A 15,492-nucleotide genomic window follows, 5' to 3' on the forward strand; every position below is an offset into this window, starting at 1 on the left:
CGGCCACTACACTGTCATGGTGGGGGAGCCCGCCATACTTCTTGAGCTTCCGGCCTTCCTCCTGCCGTCAGGCACAACGCGGTGGCCGTGAAGTCTTGCCGTGGGGCTTGAGCCTTGAGAAGTGCTATAGGTAGTACGGGTGAGCGAACGCGACGGCACACATGGTGATTAGCCGCGCGGCTGACGGCGTTTCTGCTAGCGACGCACGCTGCAAGAAGTAACGGCATGCAGCGGGCGCCCCAAGTGGTGGCTTAGTAGACGCGGTGACCATTGGATGGTACTACTGAGGCACAACGTCTACGGGCCTACGGCCAGCTGAGTGTGGCTACTCGGAGTGCTCAAAGGTAGCACGCCCAGGGGAGCAGCAGATGGTGTTAGCAAGCATGGCTTTCAGGGCCAGGCGACCGGCAGCCTCCTCTTCATAAAGCAAACCAGTCAAATCTGTCAAAACCATGCCACATCATCAACAAAGCGGCACGTGGGACTAAAGTTATCCGGTTTGAAAAGTTGAGGGACTAAAGTTATCCGGTTTAAAAAATTGAGGGACTAATGTTTGTTGGTTTTGAAGTTGGAGGACTATTTCTACATTGTCGAGAGAATTGAGGGACGAAACATATACTTATCCCTAAAAAAATGTCTTACGTAATTGGGAGAAACTATTTTGTGTTTTTAAGGGGATAAGTACTACTTTATGTGGCAGATATTTTTTTAGCACGACGGATTTTCTTTAGTATTTCTTTTTTTAGCTCCAGCATATTTTTTTGAATGGAGCAGCTTTTTATATATATATATTTTGAAATTTTTTGCCGACTTTATTGATTCAAAACAATGTTCATAGGTACAAGGATTGGGTCATGCAGATCACCCAACCAGATATGCCAACCTATATCTAACATACAAGCAAATTTGGCGAGATTATGAGCTTCAAAACTAAAGATCCTACGCTCATACAAGAAATTACAAGATTCGAAGAGATTATTTCTTTCTTTAATTTCCTAAATGATTGCTCCACACTCAAGACTCAAAGACTATCAAGCAGTGACAGATTTTTTAGTTTGTTTGGCAACATTTTTTTAAGATTTTTTTAGCACAGATTTTTTTTGAGGGGTAAAACCGAACTTTATTCTGCAAATTCCACAAATAGTGACAGATTTTTTTAGATGATGTGGTGTAAAGGAAGAGAGAATCAAAAGAAGGCCCAAAAGAATAAGACGGCCCAAGAGAATAGAATTTAGGCCTGAAGCCGGAGTAACCGCATCTGAAAAATCTAGGCATGCATCTCGCCGCCGACTACCCCCACCGCGGCGGTGGCCGCCTCGGCCTAGGGCCATTCGCGGCAGCGGTGCTCCGCACCGACAACCGTCGCCGTGCGATTGCAGGCGGCGCGGTCCTCGCCTCGGCGCTGCTTCTCGTGGCCACACCACGACTCCGCCACTCGCCGGCGCTCCACCTCTTCGCCGACATGCGCAACCTCCTCGGCGTGCCCAACACCCTCAACGTGCTCACCGCCTACCCGCTTCTCCTTGCTGGAGTACCAGGACTCATCCTGTGCCTCTTCGGCGGTGGATGCTTCGGCATAAGGTGAGCCATATGCCCTTTCCCTTGCTCGCACACCAGCTATTTGGGGAAATGTCTAGCTTAAAGAACTAAAGAAGTGATTTTTTTTTTGCTTCACATGATATGCATCATTTGGAGGGTTTTGCTATAACTTTTTTTAGGGTCCCGATAACTGCCACACGTGTGGTGTATCGGGTGGTTGTGCCGCACGCCTCGTGTGGCATGGATAGGAACCCGCCCGCATGACCGCGTCCGGGCGCGCAAAGCCACAGCCCGCACGTCCGGTGCAGCGCGATCGCCCCGCACGAGCACGTCCGGGCGAGCGAGCGCGCGGCCCGCACGACCCGTCTCGGCCGTCGCCCCTCCCCGCCTGCGAGCCACACGCCCCGCGTGTCAGTAACCACGCGTCCCGCCGCGATTGCTATGGTCCGGACCCTCTTCCATGTACGTGTAACTCCAGTTGCCATGTCGCTGAACTGCAGTTGCCATGTCGTACAACTGCAGTTGTCATGTCGCTGAACTACAGTTGCCGTGTCGGACAACTACAGTTGCCATGGTTGCTCGTAACTCCAGTTGCCATGTCGCTGAACTGCAGTTGCCATGGTTGCTCGACTGCAGTTGCCATCTCAGGTTAAGTGCCGGATGCCATTTTTGGGCAACTGCAGCTGTTGCCATGTATGGTCTGGTCTACTACAGTTGCCATGATTTGAAAACTTTAGGAGTTGCCACCTGCTAACACTAGACAGTTGCCATGTAGCACTACAAAAAACAGACGTGGCAACAATAACATGTTCGGGGTAAAAGAGAGTTGCCGTCTGCTTACAAAGCACACTAGGGCAGTCGCCATGTACCCTACAAAAACACATGGCAACTGATAGCTTTTGGTGTGTGGGAGAGGAGACGGGCATGTGGACTACGGTGGTATCTTTAGGAGTTGCCACCTACTAACACTAGACAGTTGCCATGTAGCGCTACAAAAAACAGACGTGGCAACAATAACATGTTCGGGGTAAAAGAGAGTTGCCGTCTGCTTACAATCACGAATAGGGCTGTTGCCATGTAACCTGCAAAAAACATGGCAAATGACACTTGGGTGTGGGAGAGTGGGAAAATGGGCAGTCGTGGGAGATGGTGGACAGAAGTCGTGCGGGGCGTGCGGGCGCGACGGCAGTTCCACCGCACGCCCCGAGTCGCAATCGCTGACCTCGGAGGGAAAACAGCGTGCGGGCGAACTCCCTCATACGCCACACACGCGAGTTGTCCTACGTGGCACACAAAATCAGCCCTCTCGTGCCAAGATTCGTGCAAAAGGCACTGGGTGGCGATCGAGGCGTGTGGGCGAGTTGGCTAACGCCCACACGTGTAGGCGTTAGTGTTTTCGTATTTTTAAAGAATGGGACGAATAATCAAATTGTCAAATTCGTAGTAAAAGACCTTGAACAATTTTGTGAAGGAGGCACGTCTTATCAATTATGCTTGAGAACCTTACAAGAGAGTTCTTAATGTGTACTAGTACCTACTCCCTCCGTTCGGAATTACTTGTCACAAAAATGGATGTATTTATAACTAAAATACATCTAGATACATTCATTTCTTGGACGAGTAATTCCGAACGGAGGGAGTAGCAAGTAAGAGCACTTATTAATGGACGATGCCCGAATTAAATGTGAGTATTGCGAAAGGATGGCCATGAACATGATTCACCATGGCCCAATGAGGCTCCAGCTCCACTGATTGAGAATATGCAGTAATGCTCTAATCAAAGAGAATATTTCTTATCCAGTGCTAATTGAATTTTTTCGCTTTTATATGGAAATTTTACCGTGTTTTCCTACCTATTGCTAGATTTCTTGATAGAATGCATGAGCTTTAGAAATCCGCAGTCTTGCAACAGAGTAAAATAAAACAGTCAGTGGGATTTGAAATGTGGGTGGTAGGTTAAGATGTGTCAGTTAAGATGTGTATGATATTCCTGTTTGCAGAAATCTGTCATTTAGTGCACAACTAATCGTCCTGTGGCTTGCTCCCTAAAGAAATATTCTAGTATCATTGTTAAAAGAACAAGCCGGAGTGAAATGATAGTGTGCTCCTTGCATTGTGTTAAGTTTCACAGAAGTAAAATTTGTAGCTGAGATTTGTCACTTCAAAGAAAATTTTGTTCTTGTGTTCTGCTGAATGTGTCAAATGAATTATAGTGGTGTTTAATAAAACCTATTTTACTTTTGTGGAAATTATGTAGCTTAAGGTGGGAGGCCTTGGGATGGTTCCTCTTCTATGTGGGGAATGTAGGGGCAGCATTTGGCTCAGCTTACTATCACCTCAAGCCAGATGATGACCGGTTAATTTGGGACAGGTTGCCGGTATTCTAAACATTTCTTCTTTCTGCCATCCTCCCCTCTGCAGTTTACTAATTATTAGTTTGTCTTTTTGGTGTACTTAGGGACTGAGCTATTTGTTAATTAAACTTCTGATTTGCCTAGTTTGGACTCTATTGGTAAATTACTCTGTTAAAAATGCAGTTTGCCTACTTACATTTTAAATCCAAGCATTCACCATAGGTGAAAATTATCTGTATCTGGGTTTCTATGTGATTTGGGTATTAATATTATTGTGCTATGTATCTGATCTGAATGTTCTTTTGGTGCATAAACCAATGGGATCCATGACACCTTTGTTGAGACGAATGTTTACTGGATGCTCTCACAATGCAGATGATGATGTCGGCCTCCTCGCTTTTGTCGATATTGGTAATTGAAAGAGTTGATGAGAGGGCTGGGTTATCTTGTTTGATCTCGCTCTTGTCTCTTTTACTGGTGAGCAGTGCGTGTGAAAGGTATAGACAAGTGCCCAGTTGTCGGGCTTCTTTATTCTAATATCGGCGGCAAATAAAATGAGTACGTAATGTGCTGTTCTGGCTTGGCTGGCTGCAGGATTCTTGATGATATGCGCCTGTGGGTAGTTTTAAACCTGGTTCCTTGTGTTGCCATTCCTGCAATGCTATTCTTGTTCGCGCCAAAGTATACACACTCAAGATTTTGGTTTCTTGCTACAGGTAAGGTAACAGTGAATTGATCTAATGCATCTAAACTTATTAACCTTAAAAAAACTCTTATTTAATTGGTATCTCTGTGCAGGCTTTTACCTTCTGGCAAGATTCGAAGGCCTTGCCGACAGAAAGGTTTACAGTGTGAATAGATATTTCATTAGCGGTCATTCCTTGGAGCACCTTTGCTTCGCCATGGTTACATTGATACTTACTGTGATGCTATCCTTCAGAAATATTAAGATCACCAGGTACCAATCAACTGATGTTAGTCACATTTCGTTTCTCTGAAGAGCTGCTTTCTTGAATCACTCTGGTCAGTTTGATTTGGTAGTTTGTTAGGTTTGTTACTCGCAAAGGTGTTTGGTCCTCTGTAAAGTAGATAGTAATATGCTAGTAGTGGCTTAGTGCCAATTGCTTCTGTAGTTAATTGCGCTCGACAAATCATATGAATAAAACGCAAGCTACAAGGTTTGGATTAATCTACCATTATGTGTCTTCTCGGCAGGGACTCGTGACTACAACTCCACCATTGCTTGTTTGTAACAAATGGCAAATTTCCTGTCAGAATTTCTATGTTCGGAAGGGCCCCTCCAGAGTCCGGAAGCACCTGAAGAAACATAAATAGGTGATCTATGTATCCTATCTTTCCACTACCTGGGTGACTGACGCCCTCCATCCCTGGGCGGCATAGACAAGTCCTGTGAGATTATTTCAATGTGTGTTCATGTCGTGAGTTATTTGTGTTTGGAGCTTGTTAACTGGACCAGCAGAAACATTGGACGACTATATTGCAATTTATACAGATTTCAGCTGTCAAAAAACCATAGATTTGTTGCTCATCATAGTTTGCCGCTGATTGTTTGAGGTTTGCTCAGTTGATTTCCCTCGAAAAAGGGGACTGTACATTTGTACTTCGCTAGTACTGGCTAACAAGAAGAAATCTTGCTCCACCAGCTGGAGCAGTATTGAGGGATACAAACGGAAAATTTATTGCGGGAGGGAACTGGAATATTGATGTGTGCGCAAATGTTCTTTCTGCAGAGGACATGGCTCTTCGGGTATGGCTTGATTTTTTAATTTTTTGAAAGGAACATATGTTATTCAATTACGAAGACCTGGTTAAATCATCAGCTACAACGTTCGTTACAATCTCAGGAAAATGACCGAACCAAATTTCCAAACTGCCATTCCCTAAGCTTCATATGCAGCTAAGACAAGTGTTGCATTTTTACAGGACCTTGGACATACATAAAGATTAACATTACCAAAAGCAACTTTTATTTTGAAATTTAATCTCCTGCAACAAGGCTTCCAGTGGTGCTAGATCATAGTTCTGGCTTGAGATCGTTTGCTTCAGTGCCATGGAGTTCATTTCAAACATGACTTGGGTACACCCCATGTTGGTTGATGCATTAAGCGCGTTTAGTAGTGACAGTGTCTCAGCATGAAGGGCATCAGAGATATGTTCCAGACTTCCTGCACCTGCAGTAATGAGCATTCCGCAATCATTTCTTATGGTAAAGCCCCACCCGCCTGAATGTGTTCATGAAATGCACATTTTTAATAACTCACTTGCCCGAGGAGTTCATTTTTTAGGTGCTTTTCTACTTTTGAGTTGTTCTCGCTGCTTGACATTTCTGTATTCATAAGTGTGGTGAAGATAATATATCATCTGAGGATTTGATTTTATCTCCGGCATGGCTTGATTCTTGTGTTGATTGGATAAGTGCCTAGTCTATTCGGTGTAACAGGCCGGTGATCAGTTCCGACAATGTTGAAGCCATTGAGACAATGATAGCTGGAGGCAGATCTTTGGGAGTAGCTGCAGCAATCTTCCCACAATTGTTATTACCTCGTTTGTGAATTCCCGCAAACTATCTTGGACATTGTTATAGAGAAGCAAATTATGTTGCGATTTTATAGTACTACAGTAGGTTTGAAGAGTTTCCGAATGAACCTCTCTAGTATGCCAAAAACGCTTTCATATTATGAAACGGAGGGAGTAGTAACTATTGTCAAAAGCTAATAATAAAGGGGTGATGATTTGATTAAAAAAACAAGAAATCTTCCCAAATGGTTTCGCTACGCTGACTGGTGGGACCCAGTGCCAGATGCGCCGTTTCCTCCGAGCAACCGATTCTCGTCGATGCCACCTGCAGCGCCGCCGCCTCCTCTCCGTCGTCGCTGGCGGCGACCAACCGATCCGCGACCTCCCGCCGACCACCTGCGCTGTCCCATGGAACCGCCTCCTCCGCGCCCACATCTGCCGCTCCCGTCCGGACCTCGCGCTCGCGCTCTACCGCCGCATGCGCGCGCTCTCCCCCACGCTCCCCAACTCCTACACACTCCCCCTCGCCCTCCGCGCGGCGACCTCCCCAATCGCGTCCGCCATCCACGCACACGCCCTCCACCTTGGCCTGCACGCCCACCCGGACGTCGCCGGGCAGCTCCTCGCCGCCTATGCCAGGCACGGCCGCGCCGATGAGGCCCACCACGTGTTCGACGCAATGCCGTCGAAGAGGGCCACCATGTCATGGAACACGCTCATCTCCGCGTACTCGGTCTGCTGCGACCCCAACAATGCAATGGCTACGTTTGCGCGCATGGCCGCTGCTGGCGAGGCGCTCCCCGACGCCGTGACTTGGACGACGCTGCTCTCGGCGCACGCGAGGTGCGGTAAGCACCCGGTGGTTCTTGAACTGTTCGGAGACATGCACCGCAGCGGATGCGAAGGTAACGCCGAGTCCGTGGCTGTGGCGCTCTCCGCGTGCCCTTATGCCGGCGACCTCGCATTGGCGAAAGGGAGGGCGATACATGGCTACGGCGTCGCGAAGGGCGTCGTGCGTGGCTACCTGTTCGTGACGAACTCCCTGGTGTGCATGTACGGCAAGCTGGGGAAGATGGACGACGCCCGGGAGGTTTTCCGGGAAGCCGGGGAGAGGAACACCGTGACATGGAACGCCCTCATCACCAGCTACGCTGCTGCTGGGATGTGCGACGAAGCGTTGAACGTGCTCGTCCGGATGGAGCAGCGAGGCGGCATGGTTGCTCCCAATGTGATGAGCTGGAGCGCTGTCATCGGCGGCTTCGCGTCGTCCGGGGACAATGAGCGCGCACTGGAGCTGTTCCGGCGGATGCAACAGCAATGGCTTTCGCCGAACGTGGTGACCTTAGCTACCGTTCTCTCAGCCTGCACCGAGCAGCTGGCGGTGCGGCTGGGTCGGGAGGTCCATGCCGATGCGATCAGATCCATGGTCGACCGGCACTCGCTCGTCGCGAACGGGCTCATCAACATGTACGCCAAGTGCGGGAGAGTCGCCGACGCACGCACGGTGTTCGACGGTATGAAGAGCAGGGACCTGGTCTCCTGGAACTCTATGTTGGCCGGCTATGGGATGCACGGCCTGTGCGACGACGCCCTGGCAGTGTTCACAGACATGGCAGAAGCTAAGGTCGATCCTGACGGTGTCACCTTCGTCGCCGTTCTGTCCGCGTGTAGCCACGCAGGGCGGGTGTCCGAGGGCCGCCGTCTGTTCGATCAGATGATACTGGAGCACAAGATTTCCCCATCCATGGAGCACTACACGTGCATGGTAGACCTCCTGGGGCGGGCTGGCTTGCTCAAGGAGGCGTCCGAGTTCATCGAGACGATGCCGATGGGAGCCGACCTGTGCGTGTGGGGCGCGCTGCTCAACTCCTGCAGGATCCATGGGGACGCAGCAATGGCCGAAGCCACCATAGCGAAGGCTCTGCAGGCCGGCGTGGTGACCACCGGCAACCACACGCTGATCACGAACCTGTACGCCGCGTGCGGGATGTGGGACGACTCCAAGAGGGTGAGGGTGATGACGAGGGAGGCCGGCTTGAGGAAGAACCCGGGGCAGAGCTGGGTTGAGGTGAAGAACAAGGTGTTTGCCTTCATGGCCGGCAGCGTCCCGCCGTCGATGCCCAGAGCTGAGGACGTCTTCAGAGTGCTCGACGATTTGTATCGCGAAATGGATGACCAGAGACGCGCCATAGAGGAGGATCACATTGTAAACGTTTGATAGAAGAGAAAGCTTTTGCAGATAGATGTATCTCGTACAGCAGGCAAACAGAGTGAGAGATACTGAAGAACTTGGGCGAGCTGCAGAGTGTTCAGAGTGGAACTTGTGAGCCGAAGAAGAGCCTGAGGGTCCTGCAGATCTCGGTGGGCTCTGCCATGGCGCCGTTGCCGTAGTCCCCGCAGGCGAGCCGCTTGGTCACCGGAGGGATGAGGGAGACGCCGAGGCCGGCGACGACGTCAAGGTGTCGCCTAGTGAAGGGGTTGTCCCACATGAAGGTGTTCATGGCCGGCGCGACGTAGATGGGCTTGCTGTAGTCCCACGCGCGCACCACGCACGTCAGGAGGTTGTCGCACAGCCCGCCGGCGATCTGAGCGCGGCGGATCGAGAGAAAAAAGTGGTCAAAACAGAGCAGCAACGGAACTCCGCATGACTCGGTGTTCAGCTGTTCACGGTATTGCCTACCTTGGCCAGGGTGTTGGCCGAGAGCGGCGCGATGAGCATGGCGTCGGCCCACTTGCGCAGCTCGATGTGCAGGACCTCGTCGCCGATCCTCCGCCAGGTGGACCACTCGTCGGCGTCGGTGAGGAGGGCGACGCCGCTCGGGAAGGACTCCCTGTCGATGAAGTGCAGGGACGAGGCCGTCGCCACCGCCCGGACGTCGGCCCACTCGGCGAGGCTCCGGCAGAGGATCTCGAACTTGATCGCCGCCACGCTGCCGGAGGCGGCGACCAGGACGCGGGGCCTCCGAGGCCGGGCGGCGCCGGCGCCCGGCGACGGCTGCTCTTGCGTGGCCATTGCACTTGTGAATTACGATGGCTCTACGTGTTGGAAATGAAAAGGCAACTCTCTGAAATCACTGAAGGGAGATGGGAAGTAATTGCGGCACTCACACCTCTAGATCGCAAACTCAGCAGGAGGGGGACAAGAAAGGCCGGTGTTAGCTGGAGAAACAAACAGCAGTAAATTGCGCCAGCGATCCAGAGCGCAGCAGCAGCAGCAACAGGCACAGCATCGCATCGAGACGCATTCACCAGTCACCACCCAAGGACAACACATTTTCATTCGGATCTGCCCAGTTCAGATCTTATTAAAAGCCATGACTCAAGAGTTCAAGGCGCAGGGGGGAGGCCCGAGAGCTCGACGAGCACGATCGCACTGTCCATGGTTTCAACACGCACTGTCCATGGTTTCAACACAGACAAGTTCTCCAAGGGACAAATTCAGTTTCTGGTTCCTGGAGTCTTAGACCGACGACGACGATGACAATCAATGCAATCGCCTTGTCTGCTCTCTCGCTGCCTACATGCTGTCCGAGATCGACCTCAGCTTCCCGTCACGACGCCAGAAAGCGTTGTCCTTCTTCTCCACGGCCAGCAGTTCCTCGAAGGCGGTATCGCGCACCCCTTTGGCGAAGGCTCCTTCACGGATTCTCTTCTCCGCTTCATCGTTGCTCTCCTCCATCTGCCACGACGAAAGGTTTGGTGTCAAAACACCTGGCAGTTCATATCACGGGGCAAAGGTGCTTGCTTGTGAGCAGAACAGAAGCGCGTTACCAGTTTGTAGCACGATGACAGCTGAAGCTGCTCATGGAGATTATGGTAAATGCTGGCATCTTTCTTTAGTCTTTCATATTCAAATTCCAACTTATCCACCTACAGCAATGCCCAAGGGTATAAAAAAGGCTGAAGTCGGCACAACATTGCATCTTCGAATGTTAACAGCATTTCTTAGTTGATGTCGGTATGTATTTATTTTTCTCTAATGCCTCACCTGTTGACATAGGCGAAGGTGGTCATGTGAAGACCTACCATTACGACTGTTAGATAACATGGCCTTCCTTATTGTGATGCTTCTTCGGGTGTTCTCAGACCTGAGACGCACAACACATTACTGAGAGTTTGTACAACATGTGGGGTATGCATGTCTGAACTCTGAAGGGTAAAGCTGAATGCAAATAGTCACATACTTTTGTAGTAGTTCGTCCCTCGCATCTACAAGAGTGCTAAGAAACTCATGGACCTGAAAAAACAAGGTAGAGGTACATGGAGAAATTGGTAAAAGGCACGAAGCCGTGAAGATAACAAAATATATACTGTTTTCGGCTGCAAACTTGCTTTGGACAAACCCTCCAATACAGGTATGGTCCATGGTGATCTAACCAAATAAAGGTAAATCTTTAATCATATAAACACTGAACACCTTAAATTCTCATAAAAACACTAATTAGACGCACAGATTCTACTCTGCCCCAGTTAAACTGCACAATAACTCCACACCGGTGCACAATTTAGCTATGGAAGTTCACAGAACCACCAAAAATTATGTTCCTCTTTTAGAACGCACTCAAATCACACCAACCTCCACATTCAAATCAATTGAAGATGCAAAGCAGAACCGAAGAAAATAGTGTACAACCTGGTGAAAGAATTCTTCAATACCACCAAAAGCCCCAAACAACCGACGATACTCCTCGGTGATCCTTTGTTTCATTGGACCACTCAACCGGGGGAGGAGCAAGGTGTTCGGTGTTGGCCCCTTTTCCTCCTCAACAGCCCCCAACTTAGCTGTGCGATCCATGCCCTCCTGCTTCCTCCTCGGGTTTTTTCTCTTCTTCCCACCGCCACCAGCAAGTGGCAATGATGGTTGGGGTGATTGAGGTGGGACCTGACGGGACAGGATGACACTAATAGCAAGGAGGACGAGATGGGAAACCCGCATGGTTGTAGATCTGTCGCGGAAGGTTTGCGGCGAAACCCTCAATCGCAAGAGCAACATAAAGCTAGATCTAGATTTACTTTCCACATAAAAATGACTTATTTTGTATTCTAGTGGGGGTCACGGGTTATCACTTTGCTTGCGGCGTGTTTGCGTAAGAGCAACTCTAGCAGATGCCGGAAATCCGCCCTCCCCACAAAATAAGCACCGATATACGGTACCGGATGAAAAAGGGTCCCGAACAGGTATTGTATATTGGCCGGACTCGTATATTTTTGGCGGCGGGCTCTAAAAATCAGCCCGCACCCGCCAAATTCCCCCTCCCCCTCCTCGGTTTTGCCGCCAGGTCACTCCCTCTCCCCCCCCCAACAATCAACACCATGGAGTCGCATCAGCCCCCGCCCTGCGTTTCCAAGCGCCGGCGGCCCAATCGGCACCTCCTCGTCCCCTCGTCGCTCCCGCGTCCGTGTTACCCACCGCCGCACTTATTCCTTCCGCCGCCAATGTGAAGTGGAAGCGGCAGGGCAATCACGTCGTCCATGGAGCCGGGGCTGCCGCCGCGGCCCAATCGGCGCCGCCTCACCTGTATAACGTTTTTGTGGGTCAGGATAGCGCATCTGCTAGAGTTGCTCTAAAAGATGGAGGATTTCACGCTAGACGTTTCATTTTGGAACTCCTTCCCTTTCTGTGAACTTCCTAAGTCAATAGAGCTATTGATGTCATTAATAGCATTCCCGAATCGCACCACCAGTTGACTGAGAAAACAGATGCATCATTCTCAATCAGTATGTCCTAATCTCTTCTAGCCACTTCCTCCATCCGGGACTAACCCCCTCCCCCAGCCCCCGCACCACCATGTATTTTGGGACAAATTTTGACTATCTATATCACTAACAAAATATGATTTATATGCTACAAAAAGTATGCCATTAGATTCGTATACGAAAGAGAATTCCCACCGTATGTTTTTGTGACATATAATTTATGTTTTAGTATTAGTTAAATTCATGGTCAAAGTTATGAGGGGGGCTAATAAACCCAGACGAAGGAAATAATATGTAATTAAGAGCGTATAATCAGGTCTGACCTACCACAAGGCAGGAATGGGGCACTTGCCCCGCTTTCTCTCTTTCAAATTGCAACTATGTAACTGAGCTTTGGGGGGAAGGTATATTTTATGGTAAATTACCACTAAGGAAAGTTATAACTATATCAAAGTCCATCAAAATGGAAAAAATCTTTTTTTTTGTCTACTGTATTGAGCCTCTGACAATCAAGTTGTGTATACACTATACAGCCCTCCAAATCAAAGAAATAAAACTGTGAGTTGAGGTTGTTTATTAGGAAGAGAACACTTTGTTAGAATAGTTCCATATGTGAACACTGGCACACAACAAGGATATACTAGGTTTTCATTTTGAGTATGATTAAACTAAACATATCAAAGCAACAAAACCACTGATTCCCTGCTAATGCAGTTACTCAAATGGTGCCAGGCTGTAATTACAAAAGGATGTCAGCATTATGTGCCACAGTTACTAACAAAAGCCCAATTTGACGGTGATGACAATTAACCACTAGTAAAACTGGACCCATTTTTTTTGGAATGGGTTTCAGTGTCATTGGAGTAGCATCGTAAAATCCATAATAATTTAACTATCATTGGCGGTAAAAATTCAAGTCAAAGCATTTAGCAGAACCAACAACACACCGACATCCCGTCGCAGATGGACTAATGAAGCATGCACCTACCTAGCAATGGGAGCCCATTTGGTATCTTACTCCCTCCATTCCAAATTATTTGAATCTAATTTTGCCCTATGTCAATCTTCTTTATATTTGACCAAGTCTATAGACAAATGTGGTAATATCTATAACATTGAACATATATAGTATGTAAACATGTTTTATGATGAATCTAATGAAACTAATTTGGTGTTGTGGATGTTAATATAGTTGTCCATAGACTTAAGTCAAACTTCCTTGGAACAGAGAGAACATAGAACTTCAAGTAATTTGGAATGGAGAGGAGTACTTCTCTAATCAAGCCGTTAAACTCCAATACTAGCTTGCAATCGAAACAAACACCAATTCTAGACTAGACATTAGTAGGGGCTATCTGCGTTCGCAGTTGTTGGGGCCACCAAACCAATCCCACAATTGGTAGCACAGCAAAACCTGTCATTGGAGCAGAGCAGGGATCCTACGCTCAGCACATTAGTGCAAGGAAGCTAATAAGGATGCCGAGAAGGGTTGCATTGCATAGGGCGCACCCACCAACCTGGTCAATGGTGAGGGACTGGACCTGGCTGGCCCGCGCGAGCTCGTCGTACCGCGCGGTGATCCGCCGCTGCAGCGCGCCGGCCACCGAAGCGAGCGGGAACCGGGGCCGCGGCGGCAGCGCGTCGTGGCTAACGCCGCCCGCCGCCTGCGAGGCGGCCCCGTCGCCGCCCTGCTTCTGCTGCTGCTTCCGCCTCGCCCTCCGCCGCCGCCTCTTGTCCTCTCCGCCCTCGTCCTCCTCGGCCGGCGCGCTCGGCTCGAGCGCCGCGGCCGCCGGCTCGGGCGGCGTTAGCCGGGGCCTCCGGAGGCGGTGGCGGCGGTTCAGGTGGAGGGCAATGAGGAGCGCCGCCGGCGGGGCGGCGAGGAGCACGAGGAGGATGAGGAGTAGCGCTGCGAGGGCTAGCGGCAAGTCCATCGCCGGCGAGGGCTCGTCATCCCCAGCCGGGTCTGGACCCTAGACTCACTGGCTCTCGAATTAGTACTAGTATTTTCGTGCTTGGGAAGTGGGAAGTGGGGTGCGAGGTATGCGAGGAAGAAGTGATGGGTTTGAAGTCTCCGGGCGGCAGAGCCAGAGCGCCTGCTCGCTCAGCTCTTCGAGTGCTCTACAAGTGGTAGCCTCAAGAGAGGGGCGTGTGCACGAGACGCGAGGTGAGAGCAGTAGTGGTCGAGGCTGGCTGTGGACCACGGATAAGGACGACCGACGAAGAGACGGAAGAGGATTTGTAGCACCCGAACATTCATTAGTTAAAAAAAAACACAGGGTATTCGAAAAGAAAGAACTGGGATTTTGGGGAGTATCAAACGTGTCCAATCTACTTCCGTGTAAAATTTCGTCAAAAAATACCAGAAAATGTAACTGTGGCAAACAAATAAAAAAAATCCTATGTATAAAGAAAAAACCGTGTGGATGGATTGTAGATTGGAGTGTATTTTCTTTGCCATGGATACATTTTCTAATATTTTTTCATGAATTTTCTTACGAGAGTAGATCGTGCATACTGGTTTGATATCCCAAAATTTTAGATTTTTTTTAAAAAAATTGCAGGTAATTTTGAATTTAAAATTCATATAAGGGGTGGAGCATCTGGGTGCTCCTATGTATTTCCCACCATGAGGATGACTACAAAACCAACATCCACAACGTGGATCACCAAAATGTTTTAAACATTTGACATGGCTGCGTGCATCCAACTCAAACAGGCTTGCTGGATTAGGAGAGAAAGACTATTTGTTTAGGCCAACTCCAATGCACGATCCATTTCGTTTGTCCAGTTCATTTGATAAAAATGGATAACTGTGGCAACCCAATGTGCGAGTGCAACCTCAAATTATGTCTGTCTAGTGTCCACCTCGACCAAAATCCGGTGTAAATTTGGGCTGGATTTGCGTCCACACGGACACGAGGCGGACCCGCACGCGTCCTTTCCTCGTCCGCCCTAGGGCCCGCGTGTCGGCCATGCAAACACTTCCCTGTTGGTAAACGTAGTAGAAAACAAAAAATCACGCCTATGCACGCCCAAAAACAATATAAAGATGCATAATTGATAACACATAAGTACAAGAGATCGCAACAATTTTTTAGGGTAGTATTTTACCCAAATTTATTGATTCAACACAAAGGGAGTCAAAAATATTTGCAAGTATTAGTAGTTGAGTTGCCAATTCAATCACACCTGGAGAATAAATATTTACAACAAAGTGTTTAGTAACACATAATTTGATAGCAGTGGTGACAATAGCAGTTTTGTAGTGATTGTAACAACAATAGCAACGAAAGTAACTTAGTAAAGATCAATATGTGAAAAGTTTAGACATTGGATCAGTGATGAATATTTGTGTCGGATGATA

At 49.0% G+C, this 15,492-nt stretch overlaps 4 protein-coding genes across 5 annotated transcripts; 2 read left to right on the forward strand and 2 right to left on the reverse strand.

Moving 5' to 3' along the window:
• Positions 1-1,237: 1,237 nt before the first annotated feature.
• Positions 1,238-5,427, forward strand: LOC109776674 (uncharacterized). Its single transcript, XM_020335337.4, has 6 exons — positions 1,238-1,581; positions 3,797-3,917; positions 4,269-4,390; positions 4,488-4,609; positions 4,692-4,851; positions 5,109-5,427. The coding sequence occupies exons 1-6, from the start codon at positions 1,274-1,276 to the stop codon at positions 5,116-5,118; spliced, it is 843 nt and encodes a 280-aa protein (XP_020190926.1). The 5' UTR covers positions 1,238-1,273; the 3' UTR covers positions 5,119-5,427.
• Positions 5,428-6,656: 1,229 nt separating this feature from the next.
• On the forward strand, positions 6,657-8,673 carry LOC109776676 (putative pentatricopeptide repeat-containing protein At1g17630). Its single transcript, XM_045234695.2, has one exon. It carries the CDS (start codon positions 6,715-6,717, stop codon positions 8,647-8,649), a length of 1,935 nt encoding a protein of 644 aa, XP_045090630.1. The 5' UTR covers positions 6,657-6,714; the 3' UTR covers positions 8,650-8,673.
• On the reverse strand, positions 8,621-9,695 carry LOC109776678 (phosphopantothenoylcysteine decarboxylase). The gene is made up of 2 exons (XM_020335341.4): positions 9,112-9,695; positions 8,621-9,016 (listed from the first exon to the last, which is right to left on the reverse strand). Exons 1-2 carry the CDS (start codon positions 9,442-9,444, stop codon positions 8,741-8,743), a joined length of 609 nt encoding a protein of 202 aa, XP_020190930.1. The 5' UTR covers positions 9,445-9,695; the 3' UTR covers positions 8,621-8,740.
• Positions 9,696-9,704: 9 nt separating this feature from the next.
• Positions 9,705-14,269, reverse strand: LOC109776677 (uncharacterized). 2 transcript variants are annotated; one of them, XM_073510092.1, is made up of 6 exons: positions 13,646-14,227; positions 11,065-13,542; positions 10,616-10,668; positions 10,420-10,519; positions 10,203-10,301; positions 9,705-10,110 (listed from the first exon to the last, which is right to left on the reverse strand). In XM_073510092.1, exons 2-6 carry the CDS (start codon positions 11,422-11,424, stop codon positions 9,949-9,951), a joined length of 774 nt encoding a protein of 257 aa, XP_073366193.1. In that variant the 5' UTR covers positions 11,425-13,542; positions 13,646-14,227; the 3' UTR covers positions 9,705-9,948. The 2 variants fall into 2 exon arrangements, with proteins under 2 accessions (XP_073366193.1, XP_020190928.1); XM_020335339.4 differs by lacking the exon at positions 11,065-13,542 and having other exon boundaries at positions 13,646-14,269.
• Positions 14,270-15,492: the final 1,223 nt, after the last annotated feature.

This window comes from Aegilops tauschii, chromosome 3 (assembly GCF_002575655.3).
Source record: "Aegilops tauschii subsp. strangulata cultivar AL8/78 chromosome 3, Aet v6.0, whole genome shotgun sequence".
Lineage (NCBI taxonomy): Eukaryota > Viridiplantae > Streptophyta > Magnoliopsida > Poales > Poaceae > Aegilops > Aegilops tauschii.